At 35.6% G+C, this 27,858-nt stretch overlaps 1 protein-coding gene across 1 annotated transcript; it reads right to left on the bottom strand.

Moving 5' to 3' along the window:
* On the bottom strand, window positions 1-27,517 carry GTF3C3 (general transcription factor IIIC subunit 3). Its single transcript, XM_081813929.1, has 14 exons — window positions 27,295-27,517; window positions 26,279-26,444; window positions 22,631-22,778; window positions 22,032-22,101; window positions 18,606-18,709; window positions 17,105-17,276; window positions 14,936-15,138; window positions 14,508-14,609; window positions 12,910-13,045; window positions 10,602-10,839; window positions 9,805-9,995; window positions 7,677-7,801; window positions 4,151-4,303; window positions 1-1,394 (listed from the first exon to the last, which is right to left on the bottom strand). The coding sequence occupies exons 1-14, from the start codon at window positions 27,449-27,451 to the stop codon at window positions 1,272-1,274; spliced, it is 2,088 nt and encodes a 695-aa protein (XP_081670055.1). The 5' UTR covers window positions 27,452-27,517; the 3' UTR covers window positions 1-1,271.
* Window positions 27,518-27,858: the final 341 nt, after the last annotated feature.

The following is a 27,858-nucleotide window of genomic DNA, read 5'->3' as shown; positions in this document are numbered from 1 at the left end:
TTTAATTATAAAAATAGAATTTATTTAAATTATATACACATTTAAATACACACATGCAGAGTGCATGATACATTTACTTATTACATATGAATTTTGCTTTTCAACTACAAAGTTATGTATACAGGATAAAGAGGAGTTAAGAATTCCCAAAAAGCCCTCATTGTATTTCTTTGATCCTAAGTCTCTTACTTGTTTCCCTCCCACGATTAGACTGGGTCTTATAATCCACACGCACATTTATTACAGCATTTTTCCCCTAAAAAGAAACTCTCGAAAGCTGTTAGTAAACCAATAGTATATCTTAAAAGTATTATCTTAGATTCAAGAACATACCATATTTAATAAAAAAATTTTAATCTACTTTTTGTAGTTTATCACAGCAATACTTTATTCCATACATATAATTCCCTAGTCTTCCTACATTCCTACTGATCTTGAAATGCAAACTAGGTCACATTATTGAATGTGGTCCTGTCTTTTCTATTTTTTTGTCAGAAAGCCACCAACACTGGTAATGCATTTTTTTATCTGCCTCAGAACAGGATGTTTTGAATTATGCCAGCCTCCCAGGTCTCGATCTGTACAACTAAGATATATGCAGGTGAAAAGTAAAAGATTAACTCAATTATGTGTCTTCCTACCACATAACCACTTCAAATAATTTTCTTAGGAGCCAAGTGAATTACATAATTGTGTTGCTATGAGAAAGCGTCCCAATTGGTCTTTCCTTTAATAAGCAACCTCCTTTTCCATATAGTTGAGAAACTGCCTGTGCAATAGCAACAGAGCACAAATAAGTGGATGACTCAACATGATAATGTAAGCAGAAAATGCAGAAACATCTCTTTCAAATGAATATATATTCAAGTTGTGTATTTAAAGAACTGTATTGAGAGGTCACTTCTGCCCTACTACTGTATTCCAAGCACCCATCACAGGGCATGGTACACAGGTGTTTAGTACTGAATGCACAGATGAATAAATGGTATGAGTAAAAAATTAGCATATTTAACCCCAAGTTGGCTTAAAGGCTAACATTCTCCATTTCACCTTTGGGGACAATTTTACTAAAAAATACTAAAAGAAAATGACAGAAGAATGTACAAATTCTTATAGGAATGATAATTTTCCATATCAAAAGATTATCACATATTAAATACACAGATAATTCTGAAACTGTCATTTCCGGTTTGGGGTTAATACTAAATAAGCCCTTAGAAAATACTGGTCCACACACAGAGCACCAATGCTTCTTTCTCAGTTGAGGTACTTTATATACAGCAATAGGTATACAAAAGCTTTTGAGCCATTCCAATGTTCCCACTGCTCTGATAAATGAGAGACAAGTTGTAGGCAATATCTCTTCGCAAGTCTAACTGGTCAACTTCTATACCCTAGGAGGAAAAATACATGAATGAGTTTTATATTTCAAACTGACAACCAGGACAATTTTTTTTTTTTTAAAGATTTTATTTATTTGACAGAGAGAGCACAAGCAGAGGGAGAGAGAGGGAGAAGCAGGTTCCCTGCTGAGCAAGGAGCCCGATGTGGGACTCGATCCCAGGACCCTGGGATCATGACCTGGGCCGAAGGCAGCCGCTTAACCGACTGAGCCACCCAGGCGTCCCACAACCAGGACAATTTTATGGCAAATAATAGTTTCATAAGTATTCAAATATTAAAATTCATGATACTAAAAAAAAAAGTGTAAAACTAGGCATATACCTTGGATCTAAATTTTATTAGGTAATGCTGATTCAGTTAATCACTGTAATAACTATATCATTAAATAATTTAAAATGTCTAACCAATAAGTTAAAAAGTCTCATCCAGAAGCAATAGCAGAATAAACTCCAGACGAAGAATTTTAAGATTAAGAAAATGAAACCATAAAAGAAAAAAATTATAGCTGAATAATATAATCTTGGGTAGGAAAGGCCCTTCCAAGTATAATAGCAAAGGTAGAAACTATAAAGGAAAAGGTCAATAGATACAATTTCATTAGAAAACGTAAAACTTATGCATCTAAAAAAGACATAAATTATAACACAAATGACCAGATGGGAAAAAAATACCTATACTATATAGCAGAAAGGCCTAAGAAGGCATACACCAATTTAATAATATTACCCCAGGGGCGTATTACACCTTTTTTCCTACTTAAATAGCTAAGCAATGAACTCAATAGGGTAGGTTAGATCTATGTTTCTAAATCTTCCCCAATACAAAATTTTGGAGTCAACTATAAAAATATCTGCAACAATGAAAAATGATACCTATAAAGCTTAAGGAACAATACCTAAGGTATTTATGAAATAAAGAACACAAAAGTGCATATATTTCATCAGCATAACTGTAAAAGTATGTATTCATTTGTTTAATGACTAACATTGAACAAGAGTAATACAAAACAGTTGTGAGGGCATGTGAGAATTATGAGTGCAACTTAAAAAAATTAACAATGAAAACAATATTTTTCTCCAGAAATTAAAGTAAGAATGAGACTTTATTTTTTTATTTCTTATTATGTTAGTCACTATACAGTGCTCCTTGCAATACATGCCCTCCTTAATACCCATCACCGGGCTAGCCCATCCCCCCGCCCCCTTACCCTCTGAAATACTCAGTTTGTTTCCCGGAAGCCATAGTCTCTCATGGTTCATCTCCCCCTCTGATTTCCCCTTCATTTTTCCCTTCCTTTTCCTAATTGCCGGGAATGACCAGCATCCCCAAGGCATCCCAGCAGCAGAGTGGTCACGCAGGCCTCAGCATTCCAAAGGCCTACGCCCTTCTCCAAAACCTTCCCTCGCCTCCAGCAGCCTCTGTTACATTTTAGCAAGCCAGCTATTATGGCTGATTTCATGCTTTACACTAATCCCAACACCTAATGTCCTCCATGCTATTCCTCATGTTCCACGTATAAGTGAAAGCATATGATAATTGTCTTTCTCTGACTGACTTATTTTACTTAGCATAATCCCCTCCAGTTCCAACCATGTCGATGCAAATGGTGGGTATTTATCCTTTCTGATGGCTGAGTAATATTCCATTGTATATATGGACCACATCTTCTTTATCCATTCGTCTGTTGAAGGGCATCTCGGCTCCTTCCAGTTTGGCTGTTGTGAACATTGCTGCTATGAACATTGGGATGCAGGTACCCCTTCAGAACACTACATTTGTATCTTTGGGGTAAATACCCAGTAGTGCAATTGCTGGGTCATAGGGTAGCTCTATTTTTAACTTTTTGAGGAATGTCCATGCTATTTTCCAAAGTGGCTATACCAACTTACATTCCCACCAACAGTGTAAGAGGGTTCCCTTTTCTCCAAATCCTCTCCAACATTTGTTGTTTCCTACCTTGTTAATTTTTGCCATTCTAACTGGTGTAAGGTGGTATCTCAATGAGGTTTTGATTTGAATTTCCCTGATGGTTAATGATGTTGAACATTTTTTCATGTGTCTGTTAGCCAAGAATGAGACTTTAAACACAAATTATCATAGTACTAGCAACACTTTACCCTGAATTACATTATCTTAAACAAAACTACATTTATACTGGTCTTTCATCTTTTTAAAGAAATACGTTAGTTACACTTGAACTTGAAAATGAACAATGGCTATATTACTCAATACTCAGGCTTTGTGTCTACCAGCTCATCCCTGTAAACCAAGGGGGCTACCTTAAGGTAACTGAAATGGTCATAACCATAAGTTGTGTATGTCCACATGGTTGCTGATCAGGTCACAAGGCCAGAATGACAAAGATCTACTTGTTGCTGAACCCAATTACATAAATACATTCAATAAAGAAAAAATACATTCTAATACATAATTTATTTCACTGTCTGGGCTACGACATGAGCTAACTGCACTTACCTATAGATGAAATGAAGTGACTCATCAGTTTTTAAAGTAAATCATACAGGGGCGCCTGGGTGGCTCAGTTGGGTAAGCACCAACTCTTGATTTTGGCTCAGGTCATGATCTCAGGGTCATGAGATCAAGCCTCACGTCAGACTCCGTGCTCTGCACAAAGTCTGCTTGAGATTCTCTCCCTCCCTCTCCCTTTGTCCCTACCTCTGCTTGCGAGCTCTAATAAATAAATAAAATCTTTAAAAAAAAAAAGCAAAAGTAAATCATACAATACCTCTACCACAAGTGGAGGGAGTTCCAGGGCCTTCTGATAATAGTGGATTGCAAGATGAATCAGCCCCAGTTGGTGAAGGCCACGGCCCAAATTATAGAATGATTCCTGGCAAGGTCCACGTATACTGAGGTATCGATTAAGAAAGGAAAAGCCCTACCAAAAAGATAAACAATTCAGTATTATAATCATTTGACAAGTACATATTTGAACCAATATATGTGCCGGGTATATCCTGTACAGAATACAATTTAAAAAAGAGACATCCTAAAAGAACATATGTCTGTAGTGTAAGTGCCATATCACAGTGTAGTCAAGAGCTCTTCTGAAGATATAAAAGATTTTTTTTAAGCTAAGGACAAAAATATTCACAGAAAACAAAGCCAAATGTCACAACTGTCAAAGATCCATAATCTATAAGAACACAGGATTTTTTTTTGAAGGTTCCAAGTTGGCTTTTGTGACATTAGAGGCCAATAAACTTTTTGATTCAAGATGTCTAAAACCTTGAGCAAAATATAAAATCTGAGCCCTTACAATAATTTTAGAAAGGTTTCTTCTCAGGGAGAAGACGCTTTCTGGGTAAAAGTTTCCTCTCAGGACCTTAATAACTTCTTAACCCAAAAAACTTAATTTTTTTTTTTTCCCTGAAAGCTTCTGACTCAAAGACTTTATGGAAAAACTGGTTATTTCAGAGCACAGCTATAATAATGCAGGCTACATGTGTGTCACAGTGTCCAAAAGCAACTTGCTTCTTTACCTCCTCCTGTATTAATTTCCCCCTTTGATGTAGCTTCAAGTTACCAGCCACAGAAAGTTACATACTGCAAAAGTACAAGTGTCCTATGTTAAGTAATTAAATAAATATATTATCTGTGAATAGAGAATATAAAATGCAACTATTCCCTGGGTGATCTGCTTTCTAATAAATGGTCACAATTTTTTCTTCATAAATAAATAAACAAATAATAAAAATTAATGAATTCTTTAGAATTAAAGCATTTTAGGGATAAAAATAATTATGTTCACTAAACAAATCATACTTTCTGCATAATAAAAGAACCTACTTATGTATAGGAATATGACCTCTATGCCACTGAAAATTATGGTTCTCTGTTAAGTAAAGCAGACAAACTATTAGTCTCAGAGAAATACCAAATTTTAAAATGACAAAGTGCAAAAATCTGAGGAAGAATAGTAAGTAAACCCAGATGAACTACTGCAACCCAAGGAAACCTGCAAGTCACTTTATCTCTTAGGTACTATGAATCATCAAATATAAAAACTACAAAAATATCACAAAAAATTTTTAATGAAATAGAAACAAGAGTTCTTTTTACATTAAGTATGTTACATTTCAAACATTTTTATCACATTATTCACTAAAGGGCCCAAGTATACACTGTCTATAAAATACTAAATACAGATAGAAGAAATCATAAAGGATTTTACTTTCATGGTATAATATAAAGGTAGGAAAGACAGTAAAACATATGAAATTAGTTTGCTTTTAAAGTACTCCAAAGGGAAACAAACTGGTCATGTAGCATGAAGAAATAGATTCACAAGAAATTAAAACAATTTAAGATGTTGGTTTTTACAATAAAACTTGTTTTTAGAAACTCTAATGGAAAATGTTTAACACACACAAAAGTACAGAGATTAAGACAACAAACTTCCAGATACCCATCTCCTGCTGTTTGATCTCTATCTACCAATTAAAAACTGCTGTTTAACTATAAAAGTGATTTGAAATTTAGCTTCTAAATTACTTTGAAGTATAAATTTTTTCCTTACCAGGCCAAAAAACTACATATTTTAACTATTTAATAATGAGTCAATCCATAAAAATTTCCTGTCAGTATTTACCAGAATATAAGTTTCATGAAGGCAAGGAATTCTGCCTATATACTCCCTGCTGTATGCCCAGTTCCCAGCATAGTGCATGTTCATTACGTATTTAATTTTTTTTTTTTTAAAGATTTTATTTATTTGACAGAGAGAGACACAGCGAGAGAGGGAACACAAGCAGGGGGAGTGGGAGAGGGACAAGCAAGCTTCCCACGGAGCAGGGAGCCTGATGCGGGCCTCGATCCCAGGACCCTGGGATCATGACCTGAGCCGAAGGCAGACGCTTAACGACTGAGCCACCCAGGTGCCCCACGTATTTGTTTAATTTATAAGCAATCCTATATTACTTAATATAGCAAAAATATCCATTAAGAGAGAAAAAAAAGCACAGAGCAAGAAGTAGATAAATTTCACAAATAAATACCCAAGAAAAGGAAAATTTCTGGATTTTTTGTTTTTACTTTTTATTATGAAAATTTTCAAATATACAAAAGTAAAGAGAACATTATAATGAACCCCAATACCAGCTTTAACAATTATCATCATTTGAATTTAGGCTTTCTTTTAACCATTTTACTTTAAAAAACAAAACAAAAAATCCTTTACTCAATCCTGCTACTCCATTCAAGCCAACATTTTCTTTCCTTCCATAACTACTTAAAAAAACATATCTTTAAAATGCATCAAACATATGAACATAAAAACAACACAAAAGTTTTAAAGATACAGTGGTGAACAAAACAGACTCCCTGATCTCTTGGAATTTATATTCTTTTTTTTTTTTTTTTTTTTGAGAGAGAGAGAGAACGTGCACCTCGTCGTGGGGGTGGGGCCGGGAAGGGCAGAGGGAGAGAGAGAATCTTAAGCAGGCTCTAGTCCACTTCTCCAAGATCATGACCTGAGCTGAAATCAAGAGTCAGATGTTAAACCAACTGAGCCACACAGGAATCCCTGGAGTTTATATTCTTATTAGAGAACACAAGCTATATAAAAAAGTAAACAAGAAAATAAAAAGGCTAATTTAAAATTGCTGTAAGAACCAAGAAAGTTTTGGGGCGCCTGGGTGGCTCAGTCATTAAGTGTCTGCCTTCGGCTCAGGTCATAGTCCCAGGGTCCTGGGATCAAGCCCCACATTGGGCTCCCTGCTCAGTGGGGAGCCTGCTTCTCCCTCTCCCACTCACCCTACTTGTGCTCTCTCTCTCTCGCTGTGTCTCTCTCTGTCAAATAAATAAATAAAATCTTAAAAAAAAAGAACCAAGAAAGCTTTAAAAGAGCAATTTGTTGGTGATGATAAAAGGAAACAGTCACATAGTCACATGTTCATACATTATTGTATGTATATATTATATATATTTTTAAATGGTTTACAATAAATCAATCTTCAGGACCTAGAAGGCTGGAGGCCTCAGGGGCTCTAGAGTATAAGGACGCCTCCAGATTCTGCTCTGTCTTCTTTCTGTATGATCTGGCTGTGTCCCCTTTCTACATGGCTGCATAAGCCTTAGCCAGGAACACCACTAGATGTTGAGTCCCTGAGTGCTGAATACAGGATAGGTGCTGGGAACTCTCACCATGTATACTAAGCAGGTATTACTTTTGAAGCAGGACAATAAAAGCGTTAAGTATATTCATTTTAAAAGAACATAAAACCAAGAATTGAGAAATCCAAATGAATTACCTGCACAGTAAGAGCATGTCTCCTTAATACATACTTCTGAGATGCCATGTGAATAAACGTTAGGCCTATACAGAGGCTATAGAGAGGTTCATGGGGATGGGTGCGAAAGGCTTGCACATATTGTCCTGAAAAAAGAACAGTGATGTCAGATGGTGTGACATAAGCTTGGTTCCTTATTTCTTCATTTATTCAAATATATGTTATGGCTAAGCAGTACTGATTTTTAACATATGCAAGGTGTGCTTTCTAAAATATCAACCAGATACACATTAATTTGAATTTTAAATCAATGTATAAAATATAGCAAAATTAGGAGGATTTACCTATAAATGACTACAAAGATTAAATATGAGCAACTAAAAGTAACTTTCTTTTAGGCACAGCTAGACACTTCCATGTAGAATAATATTTCTAAAATAAACAATTTATCAATTGTGATCATAAAATCTATTTTATGATCTTAAATCTATTTTAAAAGAAACAAGGGAACGTGTCTTTTGGCAAATTCTTTTGTAAAATTAATTGATCTGTCTTATAAATTCAAATACAATGGATCATGGAGGTAAGAAAAAGAAAAATAGTTTTGTTTTTTAGATTATGGGTGTTGTTTCCCAAATGTAGCACTATTTTGTTTTTCCTGAGAAAAAGATGTTTTCCTTGTTTCCATGTATTCTATATATGCAATTATTCCATGTCAAACAAAAGCTTAGCCATATGAGAGAGGGAATTTAAAAAAATTTTTAAATAAATTTTCTTATAAAGGGATGATCTATAATTTATCATATATAGATAAAAGCTTCCATTCTTTCCAGCTTCTATGCCAGAAGAAACTGCACCACAGAATCTCTTTAGCAGCACAGATGGTAGACTGCCATTTGGACTTTCTATTTTTACCTCTATAAAAGGTCCTGAATTTAAGACAATATAAATCTCTAATTTATATTTCTCAACATTAAACAATTCCAAAAAGCACACACAGTGGAGGACAGTTTCAACATCTGATGTTCAAGGTTACCGGCTGAACAATTATAAAAATACCAGCCATACACGAAGAAACACTGAAAGTATTTAAATAGCCAACATCCCAGTTTACCCAGAAGTGAACCTGGCAACACTAGCCTTTAGGCACCAAGAAACGCATGCTCATTTTAAGTTTAAACATTTGGCCAGATATTTTTCTATGTGTTTGCTTCTGATTCATTATACAGAAAATTTCAAGTGATTGATTTTCCCTGAGTTTAATTAGAATTAGCAAGCACCATGTAAATAAATCTTGACATAAAGACCTGTCTCCTAGAGGAACAAACTATCAGCAAATCTTAAATCCTTTTTTGTACTACAACAAATTAAAATCAGGTGGCAAAGCATCCACAATTAATGAAAATTATTTTAAAAGCAAGCCGGGGCGCCTGGGCAGCTCAGTTGGTTAAGCTTCTGGTTCTTGATTTTGGTTCAGGTCATGATCTCAGAGTTGTGAGATAGAGCCCTGTGTTGGGCTCCATGCTGGGTGTGGAGCCTGCTTAAGATTCTCTCTTGCTTTCTCTCTGCCCCTCCCCCAGCTCATGCATGCTCCCTCTCTTAAAGAGAGTGGGGGGCCATGGCTCAGTCGGTTAAGCGTCTGCCTTTGACCCTGATCAAGCCCCACATCGGGTTTCCTGCTCAGTGGGGAGCCTGCCTCTCCCTCTCCCTCTGCCGGGTGCTCCCCCTGCTTGTGTGCTCTCTCTCTAATAAATAAATAAAATCTTCAAAATTAAAAAAAAAAAAATCAAGCCTAAGCAGGGACAATTGTGGACTTTTAAATGAATTATGACTTACTCCAGCCTTTTGAAACCAAAGCTTCATAAGGAAAATAAATATTAATTATTATCATTGTTGCTAATAGCTACTTATTACATGTGCCAGACATTTTTAAAAATACTTTATATTAACTCATTTAATTTTCACAATAATTTATAAGGTAGGTCCAATTATTACCTCCATTTCAGAGATAAAGAAACTGAGGCAGGGAGAGGTAGAATAACTTGTCATGAGGAAGCCACTATTTAAACACAGGTAGTTCCACTCCAGAGGCCTAGCTGTTAACCACCACTCCATCCACACTTGACAAAGTCATGTCCAGGACACTTACCAAGTGCATGCTTAAAACTACCAGATACAAATGCATTGTGTCCATTTAAGACACACAGGGCATGATTATCTGGGTTTTTCAGCATTAGGCGAAGACAGAAGCGATGATGTCGTACTTCTTGGGAGTGCATGGTAACCTGATTGAAAATGTTCCAGAGCTGAGGTTTATTGACATTTTCCATTACCATTACCCTAAAATTGCAGAAAGAGGGTGAGGATAAAAAATCATGTAAAAAGAAAAACTTCTGATTTCTAAGAATGAAATCCTTCAGTGCAGCAACATCTTCCAAGGAAAAGGAGAGTGTCTCAGGGTATTTAAGCAGAAATATTTACACAAAGATTTTTCGCAGAAAATGCTGCTTAAGTTAGTATTTCTATATCTTGCTTGTTCTTTTCAACAAAACTTTTAAACAACAACAACAAAAAATCAAATAGTTTAAATTTCACTATTTCTACCCCTGACCCTACAGCTGCAGTACAATGAATAGTGAATAATAGCTAATAATAATGTGTGCCAGACATTGTTAAAAGGCCTTATATATAATAATTCACTTAACTCTCACAATAATCCTACCAGGTGGTAGTATTATGATATCCATTTTATAAATGGGGAGACTAAGGCACAAGAGGTTGGATATATGAGAGGGGATGCCACTGAGAATCACCAATGAACTGAATTAACGAGTAAGCAACAAGAGAGTTAAAACAAAACTTATTAATTCTTGAGCATAAGAGACTAAGTCAAAGTAAATACACATACTCTTTCAAAGAATCTAAAATAAGCTATTAGAAAATTACCTGATATAGTTGTATGCCTTTCTGAAATTTTTGTCCAGTATTGCAGCAGAAAGACCAAAGTATTCTAGTTCTTTGCGTTTTTGCTTATCATCATAAAATGAATAATATTCCAATGAAGAATCCACAAGTAACTCAGCCTCCTGAAATCGGGATAGGTCACACAAGCAGTATATGGCCTTCAACAGAAGGTTCCACCAGTCATCTTTTGTCAAGACACTCGTGAGTACAGCAAATATTGCTAAAATGATGCCAGTGACAATCAGTTAGGACACTATATTTTCAGAAAGAGCAGTGTTAGAAAAATTCATATTATCAATTTTAAGGTTAAATTTAATAATCACAGTCCTATGGGCCTGAATTCTTGCCCACACTCTTCTGACAATATGAGAAGTGGATAGTTGCTTGTTTACACTACTTCAATACCACCCTTTCTGCTCTGCCTAACAATCTGCAATCCCAGGTAATTCTTACTTTGGATTTGTCCAGCTACCTCATTTATATCTCTCAGTGCTAGCTAGGATATATGGTCCTCTAGGGCAGAACAAGTGTGTGTTCCATTACTGAGGTCAGATACAGGATTCTACCCATACAAAGCATTCAAATGTTTGTTTAACAAAGGACTTGAAATTCATACTTTGAGATTCGGATTGTTCTTGATCTTTTTATAATCTTAATTTTCTTTTCTCTGCCTCAATATTTCCTTCCTTAAAAATCTTGCCTTATTTGTCTGTAAGAAGCCCCCTTTTTATAAATTTGTAATTCTTGAGAAATATCGAAAGCCACAAAAATATTTTAGTCTTTGACCCAGAATTCTGAGACTCTATTCTACACAAGTAGTCAAAAATATGGATATAGGGGCGCCTGGGTGGCTCAGTCGGTTAGGCGTCTGCCTTCGGCTCAGGTCATGATCCCAATGTCGTAGGATCGGGCCCCGCGTCGGGCTCCTTACTCGGCGGGGAGCCTGTTCTCCCTCTCCCTCTGCCTGCCTACCTGTCTGCCTACTTGTGATCTCTCGCTCTCTCTGTCAAATAAACAAAATCTTAAAAAATATATATATATATGGATATATAGGCATGAAGATGCTCACTACAGTATTATCTATAAAAGAAAATTATCAGAAGCAACCATATATCAAAAAATAATAAGGGAATAAAGTACGGAACTGCTATCCAATGGAATATTACACATTCCTTAATGATAACAGCTATGAAGAGAAGAGAGCAACATGAGAAAACATCTGTGAGAAAATGCTGAGTGAAAAAATCAGAGTATAAAGATGCATGTAACATAAAGAGGCCCTGTAGCCTATCCTGGTACACACCAGTGTAATGTGATCCCCACCATGAGGAAATGAACTAACAAAAAAAACCTTATGAGCCTAAGAAAAACCAACAATAGACCTGAAATGAGAAAATACTGAAAGAAAAAACCAGGTAGGATCACATATACAGAAAAATATAACTTAAGGAAATACAGTCTTAAACACATGAAGCAGAGTCTACCTTTGGATGGGCCCAGAATCCATGGACTGTTGAAATGGCAGGCCTCTGAGGCCTTTATGGCTAGATTATGAGCAGCTGACCCTCATTCCTCTCCTGACTCTCCTCCCCTGCAAAACCTTGCTTAATTTTAGGTCCTTAAAATGTGCTTATAGAGATTCAGCTCTTCTGGATTCTAAAATCTTATGCCAGGCACACTGCCATACCTGTAACAATTATTTAATAAATGTCTACTGAATTAATTAACAATGAAATAATTTTCTGCCAGACTGATACCTCCAGTTTAGACCCTTTTCAAGTTTTCTGAGTAATAATGTCACCCAAACTTACTTGATGCATTACCAGCTAAAAATAGACGTCTTTTAAAATCATATTACTTGAGACTGGGTCAAAGCAATTTAGTTTCAGAGTTTCTATGACTATTGCAAAAAAATGAATTTAACAGAGAATGAAACATGTAACTGAAGTCACTGGATAAATATAGTAATTTATATTGCCATCTAATCTTCACAAATTTCTTAAAATAAGGTATATTTTCTTTTTAAAAAGTCAAAAGTTCTGTTTAGTTTTTTCACAGGAAGATCCAAGCAGATGTTTTCCTTTTAATTTTTAGAAGTTAAAGTATTTACATAACCTTCCTTTCTTTTTTAACATCAAATGAGTTTATTATACTTAAGGGATCTGGATTAGAAAATTTCATTTTATTTGAAAAGGCTATTATTTTCAATTAGGTTACTATCAGGTGATACTTCATGAATATTTTTTCAACTCAGCCAAATTTTATGTAATAAAGCAAATGAAAGAATTACCTTTTGCATCACAATTTGCTGTCTCTTGGTCACTGTTGTCTGATATTTTGTCTCTTGACACTTTAATAAGGTAGAGATGCCTCTCTCCAGATTTGGAACTAGATATCAAACAAACTTGGGCTCTATTCATTGCTACCTGAATTAAAGATAAAAATTTGAGATTTTTTAGTCGTATAATTTCTTTTTAATATTTTATTTCTAACTAATCTCTACACCCAACGCAGGGCTCAAACTCACAACCCCAAGATCAAGAGTTGCAAGCTCTACCGACTAAGCCAGCCAGGCGCTCCAGTGATATAACTTTTTAAAGAAAATCTATGGAGCAGGGGGGGCAGGGTGACTGGGTGGCTCAGCAGATTAAGCCTCTGACTTCTCAGGTCATGATCTCAGAGTCCTGGGATTGAGCCCCAGGACATTGAGCGCTGTGCTCAGCGTGGAGTCTGCTTGTCCCTCTCCCTCTGCTCACACACTCACTCTCTCTCTGAAACAAAGAAAATCTTAAAAAAAAAAAAAAAGAAAAAGAAAATCTCTGGGAAGGAAGTATTGCAGGTGTGCCTGAACTCTTAGTAGGATAAAAAAAAAGGCCAAAGCATTGTGTATTTAAACACCTAAAAGAGAATGAATAGACTTATTTTTTTCTTACCAGAGGAATTTAGATCACACCTTAGAAGGGAAAAAGAAGTTACATAAATTAACTTATACACACACACACACAACTACTTACAGTCTAGCGCAAAAACGCGAGACTCAGAAATGATGTCACATGTGGAAAACATTTTTGCCAAGCGGACAATTTTGGCATGTGGTAGTGTCCAGAAGGCCAATAATTGATTATGCTGTGGTTCTCGCTTTTCTAGATATGTACTCACAAAGATTTTATTTCACTTACTCCACAGTCAAGTTTACACTTTCATGTAGAACTTTAAATTACAGTTGACCCTTGAACAACATAGGTTTAAATTGCAGATTCACTTATACATGAATTTTTTATAGTACAGTACTGTAAATGTTATTTTCTCTTCCTTCTAATTTTCTTAACATTTTTTTTTTCTCCAGCAAGGAGAATACAGTATATAATACATACAACATACAAAATACGTGTTAATCAACTGTTCATGTTATCAGTAAGACTTCCATTCAACAGTAGGCTATCAGTAGTTAAGTTTTTAGGAAGTCAAAAGTTATACATGGATTTCCAACTGTGTTAGGGTTGGTGCCCCTAATTACCATGTTGTTCAAAGGTCAACTGTACATACCATTAACTTCTAAATCTTCTGTCTGTATCTGACTTTCATTTTTAAAAATTTAATAGCTATGGGCGCCTGGGTGGCTCAGTTGGTTAAGCGACTGCCTTCAGCTCAGGTCATGATCCTGGAGTTCCTGGATCGAGTCCTGCATCGGGCTCCCTGCTCGGCAGGGAGCCTGCTTCTCCCTCTGACCCTCCCCCCTCTCATGTGCTCTCTGTCTCTCATTCTGTCTCAGATAAATAAATAAAATCTTTAAAAAAAAAAAATTTAATAGCTATAATCTATGTTTAAATCAAATTCTAAACATTTAAAAAGTCAACAATGCTAATATACAGAAAGACCATTACCCACCTTTAAAAGCATGGCTAACATGGTAAGTAAGGTGTCCACATAACCACACATTTTGCCTTGAGAAAACAGCAGAGTAGAACGATGAAGCAGTAACTTCAGTTCCTAAATAAATGAGCACATGATAATGAATGTGACAAGATTCCTTTCTGCAACTTGTTTTGTTTGCACAGAAAAGTTTTATTTTAGAAATCAAACCTTAACATTTGCTTTATGACCTTTCACAACTTAAGATCCAATATTTTAGATACTGTAATTTATAATGTCTAACAAGAGGCTGAAACTTAAGATTCAAAATCACTTTCAAAAAAGCTAAATTTAATACACTAAAATAAACTTTTTGGATATATGCTATAGACATCCTTAATGGAGGAAAATGTTCAAAAATATAATCTACCAAGAAAAACTTCCTGTTATGTGACAGAGTCTACCTGCTGTGCAGCATTTGCATCTTGTGCTAAAGTATCTGGATCATACATTGGTTCCAGAGCTTCCAGAGCTTTCTCAGGACGGCCCAGCTGCTGCTGAAGGGTGGAAAGTGAAATTCTTGCATCCAAATGAAGAGGGGCCAGATCAACCACTTTGCCATAGCTTTCCGCAGCACGTTCCATATAGCCTAAGGCCTTTAAACATTCTAAGATGATGTTAAAATAAAGCATAAATATGATCTACAGATTTGTAAGCTTACCAAGATTATTTTTCCATTTTAAAGAAACATTACAGCAACATAAAAAGAATTAAAACAAAAATGAAATGCGTATTTCTAGTACTTTAAAACAACTAACCCTTCTAGTCTCCATCTATTGACTGATCAATCTCGATTTCTCTAACTAAATCCAAATAGCTACAAGGATATAAACAACATATACATACACTTTGGGGTTCTGCTTTATTCACTTAGCATTAAGCTTTCAACACTTCCCACGTCTTCCTTACCACTTTGAATGGTTATAACATTCAACTGATTATTTATTTCACCATACTATATGACTGATATTTAGGTTATTTCCAAATTTTTACTCTAATAAATAACACGGCAGTAAACATTTTCATGTATATAAGTTTAAAAACTGGCAAACCAATTTAGCCCACAGACGTCTTTTTTAAGCCACAGTGTTGTTAAAAACAATACGTGGTCTACATTTTTTTAAATTAGGATTTTTATGAACTCCTAAGTTACTGGATTCTTTTGAAAAATGTGGATTTGAGAAACAGCAGCAGCATCCTTTAGAGAGGGTTCTCCAGTTTTTCCCCCTACCCTTGAACTTCTTCACTTGCCCAATTCACTCATTTTGCTACTTGCCAGGCTCCTAGCTTTTGTGATTCCCAATATGAACTACCTCCCCTCATCTCACTCAATTATTTCCTCAGGATAAGTTCTCAGAAGGGGGATTATTGGGCTCTATTGCTCAAATTTTATGTCAATTAATCATTAAGTCCCATCAGTTGAACTCTCCACTGTAATAGTGACAACACTAATCTAGGATTTTTTCATCTCATTCCTTTTTCACTGCAATTCCCTCCTAGAATGGTACTTTTGCCTCCAATTGCTTTCTTAAATCTCAAATTTCTCAACTCTCTGCTGAGTATCATCTTTAGGTTAAACTTTGATAACAGGCAATAAAAACTCCCAACTCCCTGCTTATGTCTTTAAAATTCAAATACCATAAATAATGTAAGTTTTTATGATGGTATCACATTTGTATTTATGTTCAGTCATCCAAACAGTAAAGAGTTATCATTAAATGTTTTTTTGCAATTTCATATCTGTGATATGTTGCAAAACAACCCAAATTGTCAATCAATGCTTCTCTAGTTATAGAGTACTTTCAACCATTATGTAATATTTTAAGAACTATTAGAACTATTCTGCCATCATGCAGTATTTTAGACACAGACTATTCAAATTTTAATGCATCTTTTATGTGGATTCAATATGAAATCCTACTAGAATATTTTTTGGCTTTCATACATTTAAGAAATTTAGTTGTTTTTCTTAAGCTATTTTTCTACTGTATTTCAGATTATTATAAATTTAGATACAATAAAATGAAATGATACACAAAACCCAATCTTGAGCATATCTGCAGCTCAAAGAACACTGAAAATACATTAACTTTTTTTTCTCAAAATAACATTAATATAAATTCATTAAAACTCTTTAAAATTAGACTGCACCCCAAGTCTGATTATCTATTACTAGAAATCAGAGCCTATGGTTAAGACAGGTAAAAGACATATACAAGGTATTTTTAACAAGGACATGTTAGTCCTACTTCATTCTGGTACCATTAAATGAATCATTCTTCCAAAGCATTAGTGTGGGGGAAATCATATAGTGGCATACCAAAACAATTTAAAATACTGACATTCGTCAGATTATTGAATCACTATGTTGTACATCTGAAACTAATGTAACTTGTCAACTATACTCAAAAAACAAGCAAACAAAAAAACCTGATTTTCAAAAACTGCCCTGAAACCAGAAACTTTCACTTTCACCAAGACATTAATATTTTAAAATAATTATTACCATCTTGAAAGTAAGTTCTTGCCTGCTTATATGATTAAAACTTCTCCCTCCCACAAAAAATTATTACCTGCATGCCGAAGCCAAACTACTGCAAGGTTGTATCTTTCAGAGCAGACTAGTGCACTAAGGAGGGGAAGTGCAGAATTATATTCACCAACATCCAGAAAAGCTTCAGCAACATCTAGATAGAGGTCTCCCATATCTTCAGGATTCTGTTCCACTAGTGTTGTCAAAAGAGGCTAGACCGCAAAAATAAAAGGCTGAAGTCACACATTCATTTCAAATATGCATATCTATGTATATTTCTCTTTTTACATATCTATCAGTTATCTGAGGCAAGCCTAAAAGCAAGGTTTAATGAAAACAGCTTTAAATAATCATTTTTCTATTAATTTCTGTATCTCTATTAAAAGGAACTCATACTGCCATCATTCACTCATTTAACACATTACTTTTGAAGCCTGTTATAAGCAGACATGGAGGAGCTAAGATAACACTGACCTGCTGTGCTTTTCCTCTGCCAAGTCAAACATACCCAAGCTTCAGGGCCTCTACGTTTGCTGATATTTCTGTCATTATTCAAATGTCACCTTTTCAGAGAGGCCTTTCCTGACCACCCTATTTAAAATTGCAACTCCTGGGGTGCCTGGGTGGCTCAGTTGTTAAGCGTCTGCCTTCGGCTCAGATCATGATCCCAGGGTCCTGGGATCGAGCCCCATATCGGGCTCCCTGCTCCGCGGGAAGCCTGCTTCTCCCTCTCCCACTCCCCCTGCTTGCGTTCCCTCTCTCACTGTGTCTGTCAAATAAATAAAATCTTTAAATAAATAAATAAATAAATAAAATTGCAACTCCTGGGGCGCCTGGGTGGCTCAGTCGTTAGGCGTCTGCCTTCGGCTCAGGTCATGATCCCAGGGTCCTGGGATCGAGCCCCGCATCGGGCTCCCTGCTCGGCTGGAAGCCTGCTTCTCCCTCTCCCACTCCCCCTGCTTGTGTTCCCTCTCTCACTGTGTCTCTGTCAAATAAATAAATAAAATCTTTAAAAAAAATAATAAATTAAATTAAATTGCAAGTCCTCCTACCCCCAATATTTTCTCTCTTCTGTTTGATTTTCTTCCAGAGTATTTATCTCCAACTAACATCCTATATTTTACATACTTATTTATTTCATCCCATTAGAACAAAAGATCTATGACAGCAGGGATTTGTATATTGTATTCAGTACCTTATCCTAAGGTCTGCAAAGTGAATGCCCAATAAATTTTTTTTATTCAATGAAATAATCTAGTCCAAAGCTGGCAAAAGAGAAGAGCTGTCAGAATTTACCAAATGTCTAAAAAGCCCAATCTCAAATTCTGATCTCTGGGTTGTTCTCATTTAAAAAGAAAAACAAATTATTGCAAGCCCTGTTCAGCTTTTATAAGATACTCACACACAAATAATTTATGCTTACGGTGACTTCCTGGTTATTGAAAAATGTGAAATTTAGGGAAAACTTACAATTTCCTGTCAAAGAAAATAATGTGGATTTGATCTGAAGTATCTGAAGTGCAGATCTTAATGTTACTTACATTAAGTGGTTCGAGGATGTTGAGATGTACAAGGCAGACCATCAACTTCACTGTGATATCTATTGGCACACCATCAGGTATGGCGCAGGTAACATTCTCACCAGCTTTGGATTAGACGGACAGACAAAAAACAGTTCCTATATACAGGCTTAGAAAGTAGAAAAAATGAAGCAAACTACATCTTGTACGTAAGATCTCATTTACTTCATTCAGGGTAAATGATTCCATAGCCAATTCTAATTTGACCAACTCTATTACTAGGTTTCTATACTTCCATCAGTCTGTCCTTTGGTAGGAATTATCCTTCCTACTCTTTTCCTAATAGTTTATCCACTTATCTGAAACCTACATAAACTCCCACACCTTCTATCAAAACTACAGAGAAAAACCAAAAAAAAAAAAGAAAGAAAAAAGGAGAGAAAGACAAAAACAACCAATAGGTATATATGAGCTCTTTCTTTTTTAATTCAAAAGCCTCTTTTCAGGCTTTTAGGACACAGAGGCTAAGAAAGGGATAAAATAAATACTACATTGTTTTCTAAACTTCATTACAGTAAAACAATTTTTAAAGCCCTGAGAAATTAGTCAAAGGAATTTTTATCCACATTTAAAATATTTTGTATTTTGTAAAGTCTAGTAAATTCCAAATAAGTTTCCATTTCAGAAAAAAACTGCAGCATGGAGAAACATCAGAGATTTATTTATCCTAAGTGGTGGAATAAAAACTAAAATTATATTAAAATGAAATAACTTCATGTTTTATAGAATTTGTCATATAAATTATAGAACTCCCTAAAGTTATGAAGTCATAGAAGAATTTGGACAAGTTTAATTAAGAGACTATTTTTATTACTAAGCTCCAATACAATAACTGATACAGAAAGCCAACTTAAGAAATTTAGTCTTGCTCAATGAAAGTCCTAACATTTAAATTTATTTACACTAGACCATAAGCTCCATGAAGATAAAAACTAGTATACCTGACTCACAACTATATCCATAGCACAATTCTTCTGTAGACAGTGGCTATGGCATACCTATTAAAGATACAGTATGTACAGATGTATAAAACAAAAATTTAATTTCAGAAATACAAAGTAAAACTCAATTTTATGTTGAAAGTAAGACATATGCCTAAAATCATGTAACCCAGGAACGCTGAAAATAAAAGGACAAAGATATAGTAGGCAAATGCAAACAAAAAGAAAGTAGGGGTCACACTCTCATCAGACAAGGTAGAATTCCTATCAACTATATTTTAATTAAGAGGTAAGAAGGACATTTTATAATGCTACAGGACAGTGCTACTCAAAGGGAAGTCTGCGACCTGTAGCGGTCCACAAGCTGTTACGAGTTCAATCAGATAAGTACAAGAGATTAAGAGTAAGTCTTTAGACACTTTAGTAGGAATTTGACAATGCTAGAGAAGGCAGTAGATATTATAGCCCCTATAGCTTAAATAATAGTTTATTAACTAATTTTTAACAGCAGTATATTTTACACCTCATTTTATTGTGAAGCTCAATAGAAATGCTTAATCCACCAATAAATGTTCTCATTTTCAAAAATGCATACAGGGGCGCCTGGGTGGCTCAGTTGGTTAAGTGGCTGCCTTCGGCTCAGGTCATGATCCCAGAGTCCTGGGATCGAGCCCTACGGAAGGCTCCCTGCTCAGCGGAGAGCATGCTTCTTCCTCTCCCTCTCCCTGCTGTTCTGCCTACTTGTGCTCTCTCTCCCTCTCTGTCAAATAAATAAATAAAATCTTTAAAAAAAACAAAAAATGCATACAAAAAAACAACCATCTTTGCTCACCCTGGAAGTGTTTTAATGTCCTATTCTTCTGGACATATCTTTTCTTTAAAAAGTTATTTCATCAACTCTAAGATGCCAGATTTCAGATGCACCATTATTTTATATACTAAGAAAAACACCACTACTTAAACTGTGACATATCATTGATTTATGTTAAGATGTTTCCTGAATTCAGATATGCTAAATCATTAAGAAAGTAAAGAAAGAAGGAAGGAGGGGTAGATCAATGAAACAGAGCAAAATATATTAAACAACAAAATGACTAATATATCTATAATTAAAACCTGAACATAACTCTATTTTTCCTTAATATTTTCAAAACAATGGACAGCAATAATTTGCAACAGGAATGTAACTTTTGGGATGAAAGATCTTAAACAGAAAATATGGCTGCAAAACAGTCTGAAATGCACTGCCCCCACCCCCCGGTGTTTACTTAAATTATGCTTCCAGAAACATCCTCTAAATCTTAGTATATTGCTCTTCTCTATTTTCCCATAATGTCAGGTTTATTACAGAAATTATCACACTATTCCTCCTATAATTAAATTGTATATACTTCATTTGAACCCCACTTCCCCTCCTTGAGGGCAGGAAATGTCATATTCATCTGTATATTCCCCAAACACCCAGCATAGGACCTTATAAGAAACTCTTTTCAAAGTGGGCTTTTCATTCCCCAACAACTTTCCTCTTCAATATTTATCTGTCCCATGTCTCATCGTGGGCCTTGTACTCTATGAATTAGCACACAAATTGATTTGTAAAAATGAATTACTACTTTACATTAGGATGGATCATTTAAATAAAAGGCTTTTTGATTTTGCATAATTATACCTTAACCCAAAGGATTTTATGATGATGGAATTTTTAGGCACCATGAGGCCAAGGAGGGAGCTATTCTGAAGCAGGCAGTACTCAAGTACCAAGTGCCTCACCCTTCCCCACCACCACCAAAAGCCTCATGGGGTAGAGATGGAAGGTATTACATAGGAATTTTCTTACAAGAACAGGCACATCTACTCTGCCCACAGAGTTCAATTTTGTTACAACCTCAGGGTCTTGCATGCTAATATTTTCACAGAACAGTTAATGGGTGTGATACAAAGAAAAGAGCAGGGATGAGGAAGAGAACTGAAAGAGACACTGCAAGCCACACCTCAGGTATGACTCTCTAACTAGATTCCTAACTACGTATTTTAAGTTTTCAAACAGGACAGTAATCAGATTAGTTTCTACTTTTTCTGTGAATGCTTAAGTTTGAAGTAGAAATTTTTCAATGAGAGTATTTTGTCCTTTTTGAAAATTAAATTGCTTTAGATCTAAAAGTTTTTGATATACTGTTCAGTAATCCATTCTTTTTTCACATGTCACTAAAAAGACCCCAGGCAATGAGAAATGCTGTGTTCAAATGGATGTACTAAGAAATGAAAAGATTTTTTTAAGAAGATTTCTTGTGAGTAAATATTCACAAGAAAAAGATACAAAATCTCTATGAGGAAAGAAATGCTTCTGGGAAAACTTGTTATGAGAACATTAACTATCAATTTCAAAATGCCACATTATAAACAAAAGAGGATTATGTACACTATCCTATGAAGAAAAAACTACAACCTTTATTCTCTTCTGAAGTTCCTTCTTCTGCATTTTTTTCCAGCACAATTCCAGAAAAATCTGTAATTACCTAAAAGAATGGAGAAAAAAATGATACAACAGATATATATGAAAAACCTCTTCACAACGCAAAGATTTATATAGTTAATTCAAATAATCCTTATATAAATGGACTATAAAAAGCAGAAGTCTCTTAAAAATAAGGAACCACTGTGATATATTAACATTTTTATATCATACGAACTAATGCTTACCTAAAGATATAGAATTCCTCCATATCAAACCAAACTACTTTTCCCAACAGCTTAGGAACTGAATCATAGCCATCAGTCTGGCTGCTGAGTCCTGCTACCCTGAAGTACAGACATATCTGGCAACTGTGATAATGGTGAGAGCTTTCATCATATAACTATATGTTATATTTCATTTGGAATTACTATGGAATCTAGAAATCTGTTTCCATACAGACTTTAAATATATAATTTAGTATGTAAGTAGCTTACTATATATAACTAAAGTGAGGAATTGTCAATTTATATAAATTTCTAAAATGCAGAAATGTGTCCAAAATCTAACAGAGAAACATTACATTTCCCTACCTCCAAAGCTTTGTCGTAATGTTTGTTAGAAATGTATAGTTCAGCTGCTATGTTAACATCTTCCATGGAGACAAGGCCCTGATGTTTTGAGAAAGCTTCTTCAATTATATTAATAGCTGAAGTAACATCATTGGCTTCATAGTAACTCCTAAAAAAAATAAATGACAAAATGGATGAATATTTATTTAACTCAGATTATAAAACTCATATCCTTGCTTAGACCATCTAACTATTAACTATGATTTTCATTTTCTTAAAATTGGGGAGGAGAAAAACTTTTCTTTAAAATCATAATCACAGCTGATGCAGAAAAAAATGGGCAACATCAGTATGACAATGTCATTATGCCAAGCATCTCACTCTCCAAAAGCTACCTCATGTCATTCCAGTTCATTCCCTGTCACCTAATTCCAACAACTCTTCCACCTCAGTGGGATCTACAAAGGATTCATCTACCTGTTTCATGTCCTGCTGCTTCCTGCCCTCACTTTCCTCCTTCTCCACAGACCAACATTATAATTACTCCTTTGCACATCTCCTCACTTCTGCCCCTCTCTCCTTTCTGATAAAGTCATGTGATAAAACCCCAACCCTTGTTAATCCAAATATGCCTACTCTTCACCACCACCTGTCCATGCTGACTGGGCTCACTCCAAACTGACAATCATAAGCCTCAAGTGGGCCCATGGTGCTGATCAGCAATCTTGCTACAGTTACCTTGTCCAGTACTTTTCAAACTTGAATATGCATGCAAAATAACTGGGGATCTTGTAAAAAGGCATCTTCTGATTCAGTAGAGCTGGGGTAGAGCTGAGATTCTACATTTATGACAGGATCCCAGGTGATGCAAATGCTGCAGCAAGGCCCCAAGGACCTAGACAACTATTTCTCATCTTCTCCTTTCTCTTCAAACCTCCAAAACTCTCTGATCCTCATTCTCAGCTGATAACCTTGCTTCTTAGTTTGCAAAGAGAACCAGATCATAACATCTCACATATTCCCAACATATCTTCCTAGTTACACATATCCATGGCCATATATTCTACCTTCTCCACTTATAAGGCCAACCCCCAACTAGATCCCATTCCCTCCAACCTACTCAAGGATCTCACTCAAGCAATCGTCCCTTCTCTCATGAATCTTCAAAGTGTTCCTCCATTGTGGATTATACCATCTGAATTCAAATAAACTGTAATTTTTCCCAACTTAAAAATTATCTCTTACCCCTATAACCCATACCAATTATCTCCCTATTCCTCTGCTCCCCTTAGAGCTGCCTATCCCCAAGGAACTCCCACCCCATCTCCAACATCAATATTCAGTCCTCATTTTACATGAGCTACCTGGACTATCTCACATAGATGATCAACCCTCCTCCTTGAAGTGCTTTCTTCAATATTTCTAGAAAATCACTCTCTTCATTTCCACCTACTTCATTGCCCATTTCCTTTCAGTATCCCTGCTGTTTCCTCCTCACCTTCCTGATTTCTAACACTGGAGGACCTCAGGGTTTAGTCCTCAGAACTCTTCCCTTGTCTGTCTGTGTGTGTCTGTCTCTCTCTCTCTCTCTCACACACACACACACACACAAACACCATTTCCTATCAGAAAATCCTGAGAGCTCAGCCTTCAAAATACATCTAGAATCTGATTACTTCTTACCACCTCCTGCACTTTTATCCTGGACCAAACTACTATTATCCCTTTCATAGATTGTTGCAATAATTTCCTAACTGGTCTTCCTGCTTCTGCCCTTACCAGTCCTCAAACCATCCTCAAAATAACAGTCAGAGCTGATTTAAAGTTAAAGTCAAATTATGCCACTCTTCTACTCAAAACCTTCTAAGGACTTCCAAACTCATTCAGAGTAAAACCTAAAGCACTTACAATGGCCTGCTAGGGCCAAGTGACCTTTTCCTGACATCTCTCTGATCTCAGCTCCTGCTATGTTCCCTTAAACCTTCAGCTTATTCCCAGAACATACCTCAGCACTTGCCATTTCCTTTGCCTGTGACACTCTTCCCTAAATATCTGCTCCCATACCTCCTTCAGTTTACTTTCAGGTCATATGATCATAACATAGGGAATTGAGTCCTTCTCTAACCACCCTATTTAAAATAATATACCCTTGGGGGGCCTGGGTGGCTCAGTCGTTAAGGAACTGCCTTCGGCTCAGGTCATGATCCCAGCGTCCTGGGATTGAGCCCCGCATCGGGCTCCCTGCTCTGCGGGGAGCCTGCTTCTCCCTCTCCCACTCTCCCTGCTTATATGTTCCCTCTCTCGCTGTGTCTCTCTCTGTCAAATAAATAAATAAAATCTTTAAAAAAAAAAATATATATATATATATACACCCCTATACTTCAGCTTCCCATCCCTTTTCTGCTTCATTTTTTTCTTCATATCCCTTATTAACATTTGACATAGTATATATTTCATTGTTTTTGTTTATTCCTTGTCTCCCTCAACTAAAATGTAAGCTCCACAAGGGCAAGGAAAATTATAACTCATTCACTACTGGATCTCCTGGTGTCTTAAACACTGCCTAGCACATAATTTATATTTAATAAATATTTCTGGAAGAAAAGTAGCATCTGAGAGAAATCCTAATAAACTGAAGTTATGGTAACATAATTCCATGTAGGAAGGATCTCTATGACAGTGGCAAAACTATTCATCCTCACACTTTCCCAACAAAAATATTATAAATAATACAGGTGGAAAACAAATTTACTATCAAAGGTCAACTAATAGTTCATAAAATAGAGGCTTAGTGGGCTAATCACTATGACAGCTAGAGATGTGACCAATAGCAGATAACCTGAAAAGTTCCTCAATGCTCATCATATACATCAGAGGATCAACTTAGAGTTGCCTTGCCTCAACACATTACTTAAAATTGCTTCTAGTATTCTTACATAACCCATCCTTATGATAACAGGGAGTGATTTCACAACTAAGCATCTTCACGACAATGGCCACAAAGTTAACAGGGTTAACCCTAAGATACCCAGATGAAAATGGTTGATCCTGGGCTGAAATACTATATAACAGATATCCCTACAATAGAGAGCTTATGACAAGACGTTATTTAGCCAAATGCTCTTGCTTTGCTTTGATGTACAGCATATTGGAAAGTAAACGTAGTAGTACATAATATTTTAGAATAAAATATATATCAGTCAGTAGCATATGTCAACTATAAAGAACATTTTTTTGTCTTAAAATGTTATTCTAATACTGACTAAAGATAAAATGATTATAAAAAACCCCAGATCACAAACATTTCATTAGCACATTTACAACAAACAATTAAAAATAATATAACTGCAAATGTACATAACTTCAACTAAGTCATGGAAACCTGGCAACCTAATCATCCTTTTAGAACATGCCCCACTTTTAAGTTTCTGAACACTTGAAAGGCAATTGTACATACAAATTTTTCTGAGTAACCACAGAGCTGACTTGCAAACAGAAAAGTACTGAAAAAAATAAAAAACTACCTCTATATTTAAGCACAGTATAAAAATATAGGAAGTAAAACACTTCTTTGAACCTCAATAAAAAAATATACTTTACTTCAAATATGTGTTTTGATTTGTAAAATAGGATGATTAACAGGAGCATCAATATATACTCCAAACTTACTTTGCCATATCTCTAGCCAATTGCATAAAACGTTCTCCATCAGATGGAGACAAAAGGTTTAAAATACGCCTATAACCATCCATTGCCATCTTATGATCTCCCATCTGTTCATAAAGGCTTGATCGCTCCCACAGATAACGGACATTAGTAGGTTCATATTTAAGAGCTAAAAAGAAAAAAAAATTACAGATTTACTACAAAAACGGGTTCATGATACCTGGTTAAGACCAATCCTCTTTTCAGAAAATTAAATAAAAACCACTAGTAATATTTGAGCAGACATTTGAATGAAGAGGAATGAAATGTGGGGAGCTTTGGAGCATGAAATTTGGGCCATGCAGAAGAAACAGACAATACAAAGACCTCAAGGAAGGGGAAGGATTTGGCACACTGAGACAATCTTAGGAGAGGGCATAGGGTAGATGATAAAAGCACTTGGAATACCCGTGTTATTCCTGAGAGCACCCCCAGCCCCAGCCCCTTTTCTCTGTTTCTCCTTTGTTTGAATGACTTCTTCCGACCAATCTGTCATCCCACCTGTCTGTTTAATAAATCTTCTACACTGTCTGTAAAAAACAAAACAAAACAAAAAAAACCACTCTAAACTAATTCTCCAATAGAGCTAAGTGGGTTAATTCTGGAACAAAACTACTTTCACAGGAACTCTCAACTAAGTTTAGTCTAAGACCAGACAGAACCTGAATCTCTATATTAATCTTCATTTGGTCACTCTCGTGTGATGTTAACCCTCAAGGAACAGCTTAGAACCAACAATGATCTTAGCAGGAAATTGAAGGTACTGTTCTTCTACCAACTTTTGTGCTGTATTAGCTCACAATATAAAGTTGTTGATAAACACGAAAGCAGAGAGACCCCCAAATACTTACCTCTGGGATGCCAGAATATAAGGAATAAATATACTTCAGCTAACATCACCCCAGAGTAGTAAGTACAATTATCAAAAAATCTACTATGTAACATTTTATCAAACAAAATAAGAAAAACATTTTAATTACCTTTTGTGTAGCAAAAAATAGCCTGCTTAATATTGTCTTGTTCCAGAGACATTTCTGCCAATCTAACCCATTCTTCGGTGTCACTAGGATTTAAATGTGCAGCAATCAACTCAAACTGAAGAGATTTTTCCATGTCACCTTGGTCCTCATATATCATAGCAAGAGTAGAAAATGGCTCATAAGCCAGAGGAGCTAAAATGAATTAAAAAAACAAATTCTACTGGCTGAAGAAAGAGGCATGAGATGACATCAATCCCATGGTTCAAACTATGGATCCTTTTTTTAATGTTTAAACTCTTTAAAACACTCTAGCAGAATTATACAAACTACTTAACAGAATTTAGAATAAAAATTAAATTTGCTTTACTTCATGTTCATACACAATTAGTGTTTTAGTATTACTGTCTCTGAGCCAAGTGTAATTTCATGAAAAAATTCTACTCTCCACCATGCACCCCTCATGAAAATCCCCATTTGCTAAGGTTAAACATGGCTCAATAACTCAGCAAGTTCATCCCAAAGAACATCATCACATCAGTGTTTATTTAGTCTTCATGATCCAAC

Source organism: Leptonychotes weddellii, chromosome 3, assembly GCF_054177405.1.
Source record: "Leptonychotes weddellii isolate Sample4059 chromosome 3, ASM5417740v2, whole genome shotgun sequence".
Taxonomy (NCBI): Eukaryota; Metazoa; Chordata; class Mammalia; order Carnivora; family Phocidae; genus Leptonychotes; species Leptonychotes weddellii.
The sequence above is the reverse complement of the archived record's forward strand: the minus strand, read 5'-3'. Positions and strand labels throughout refer to the sequence as shown.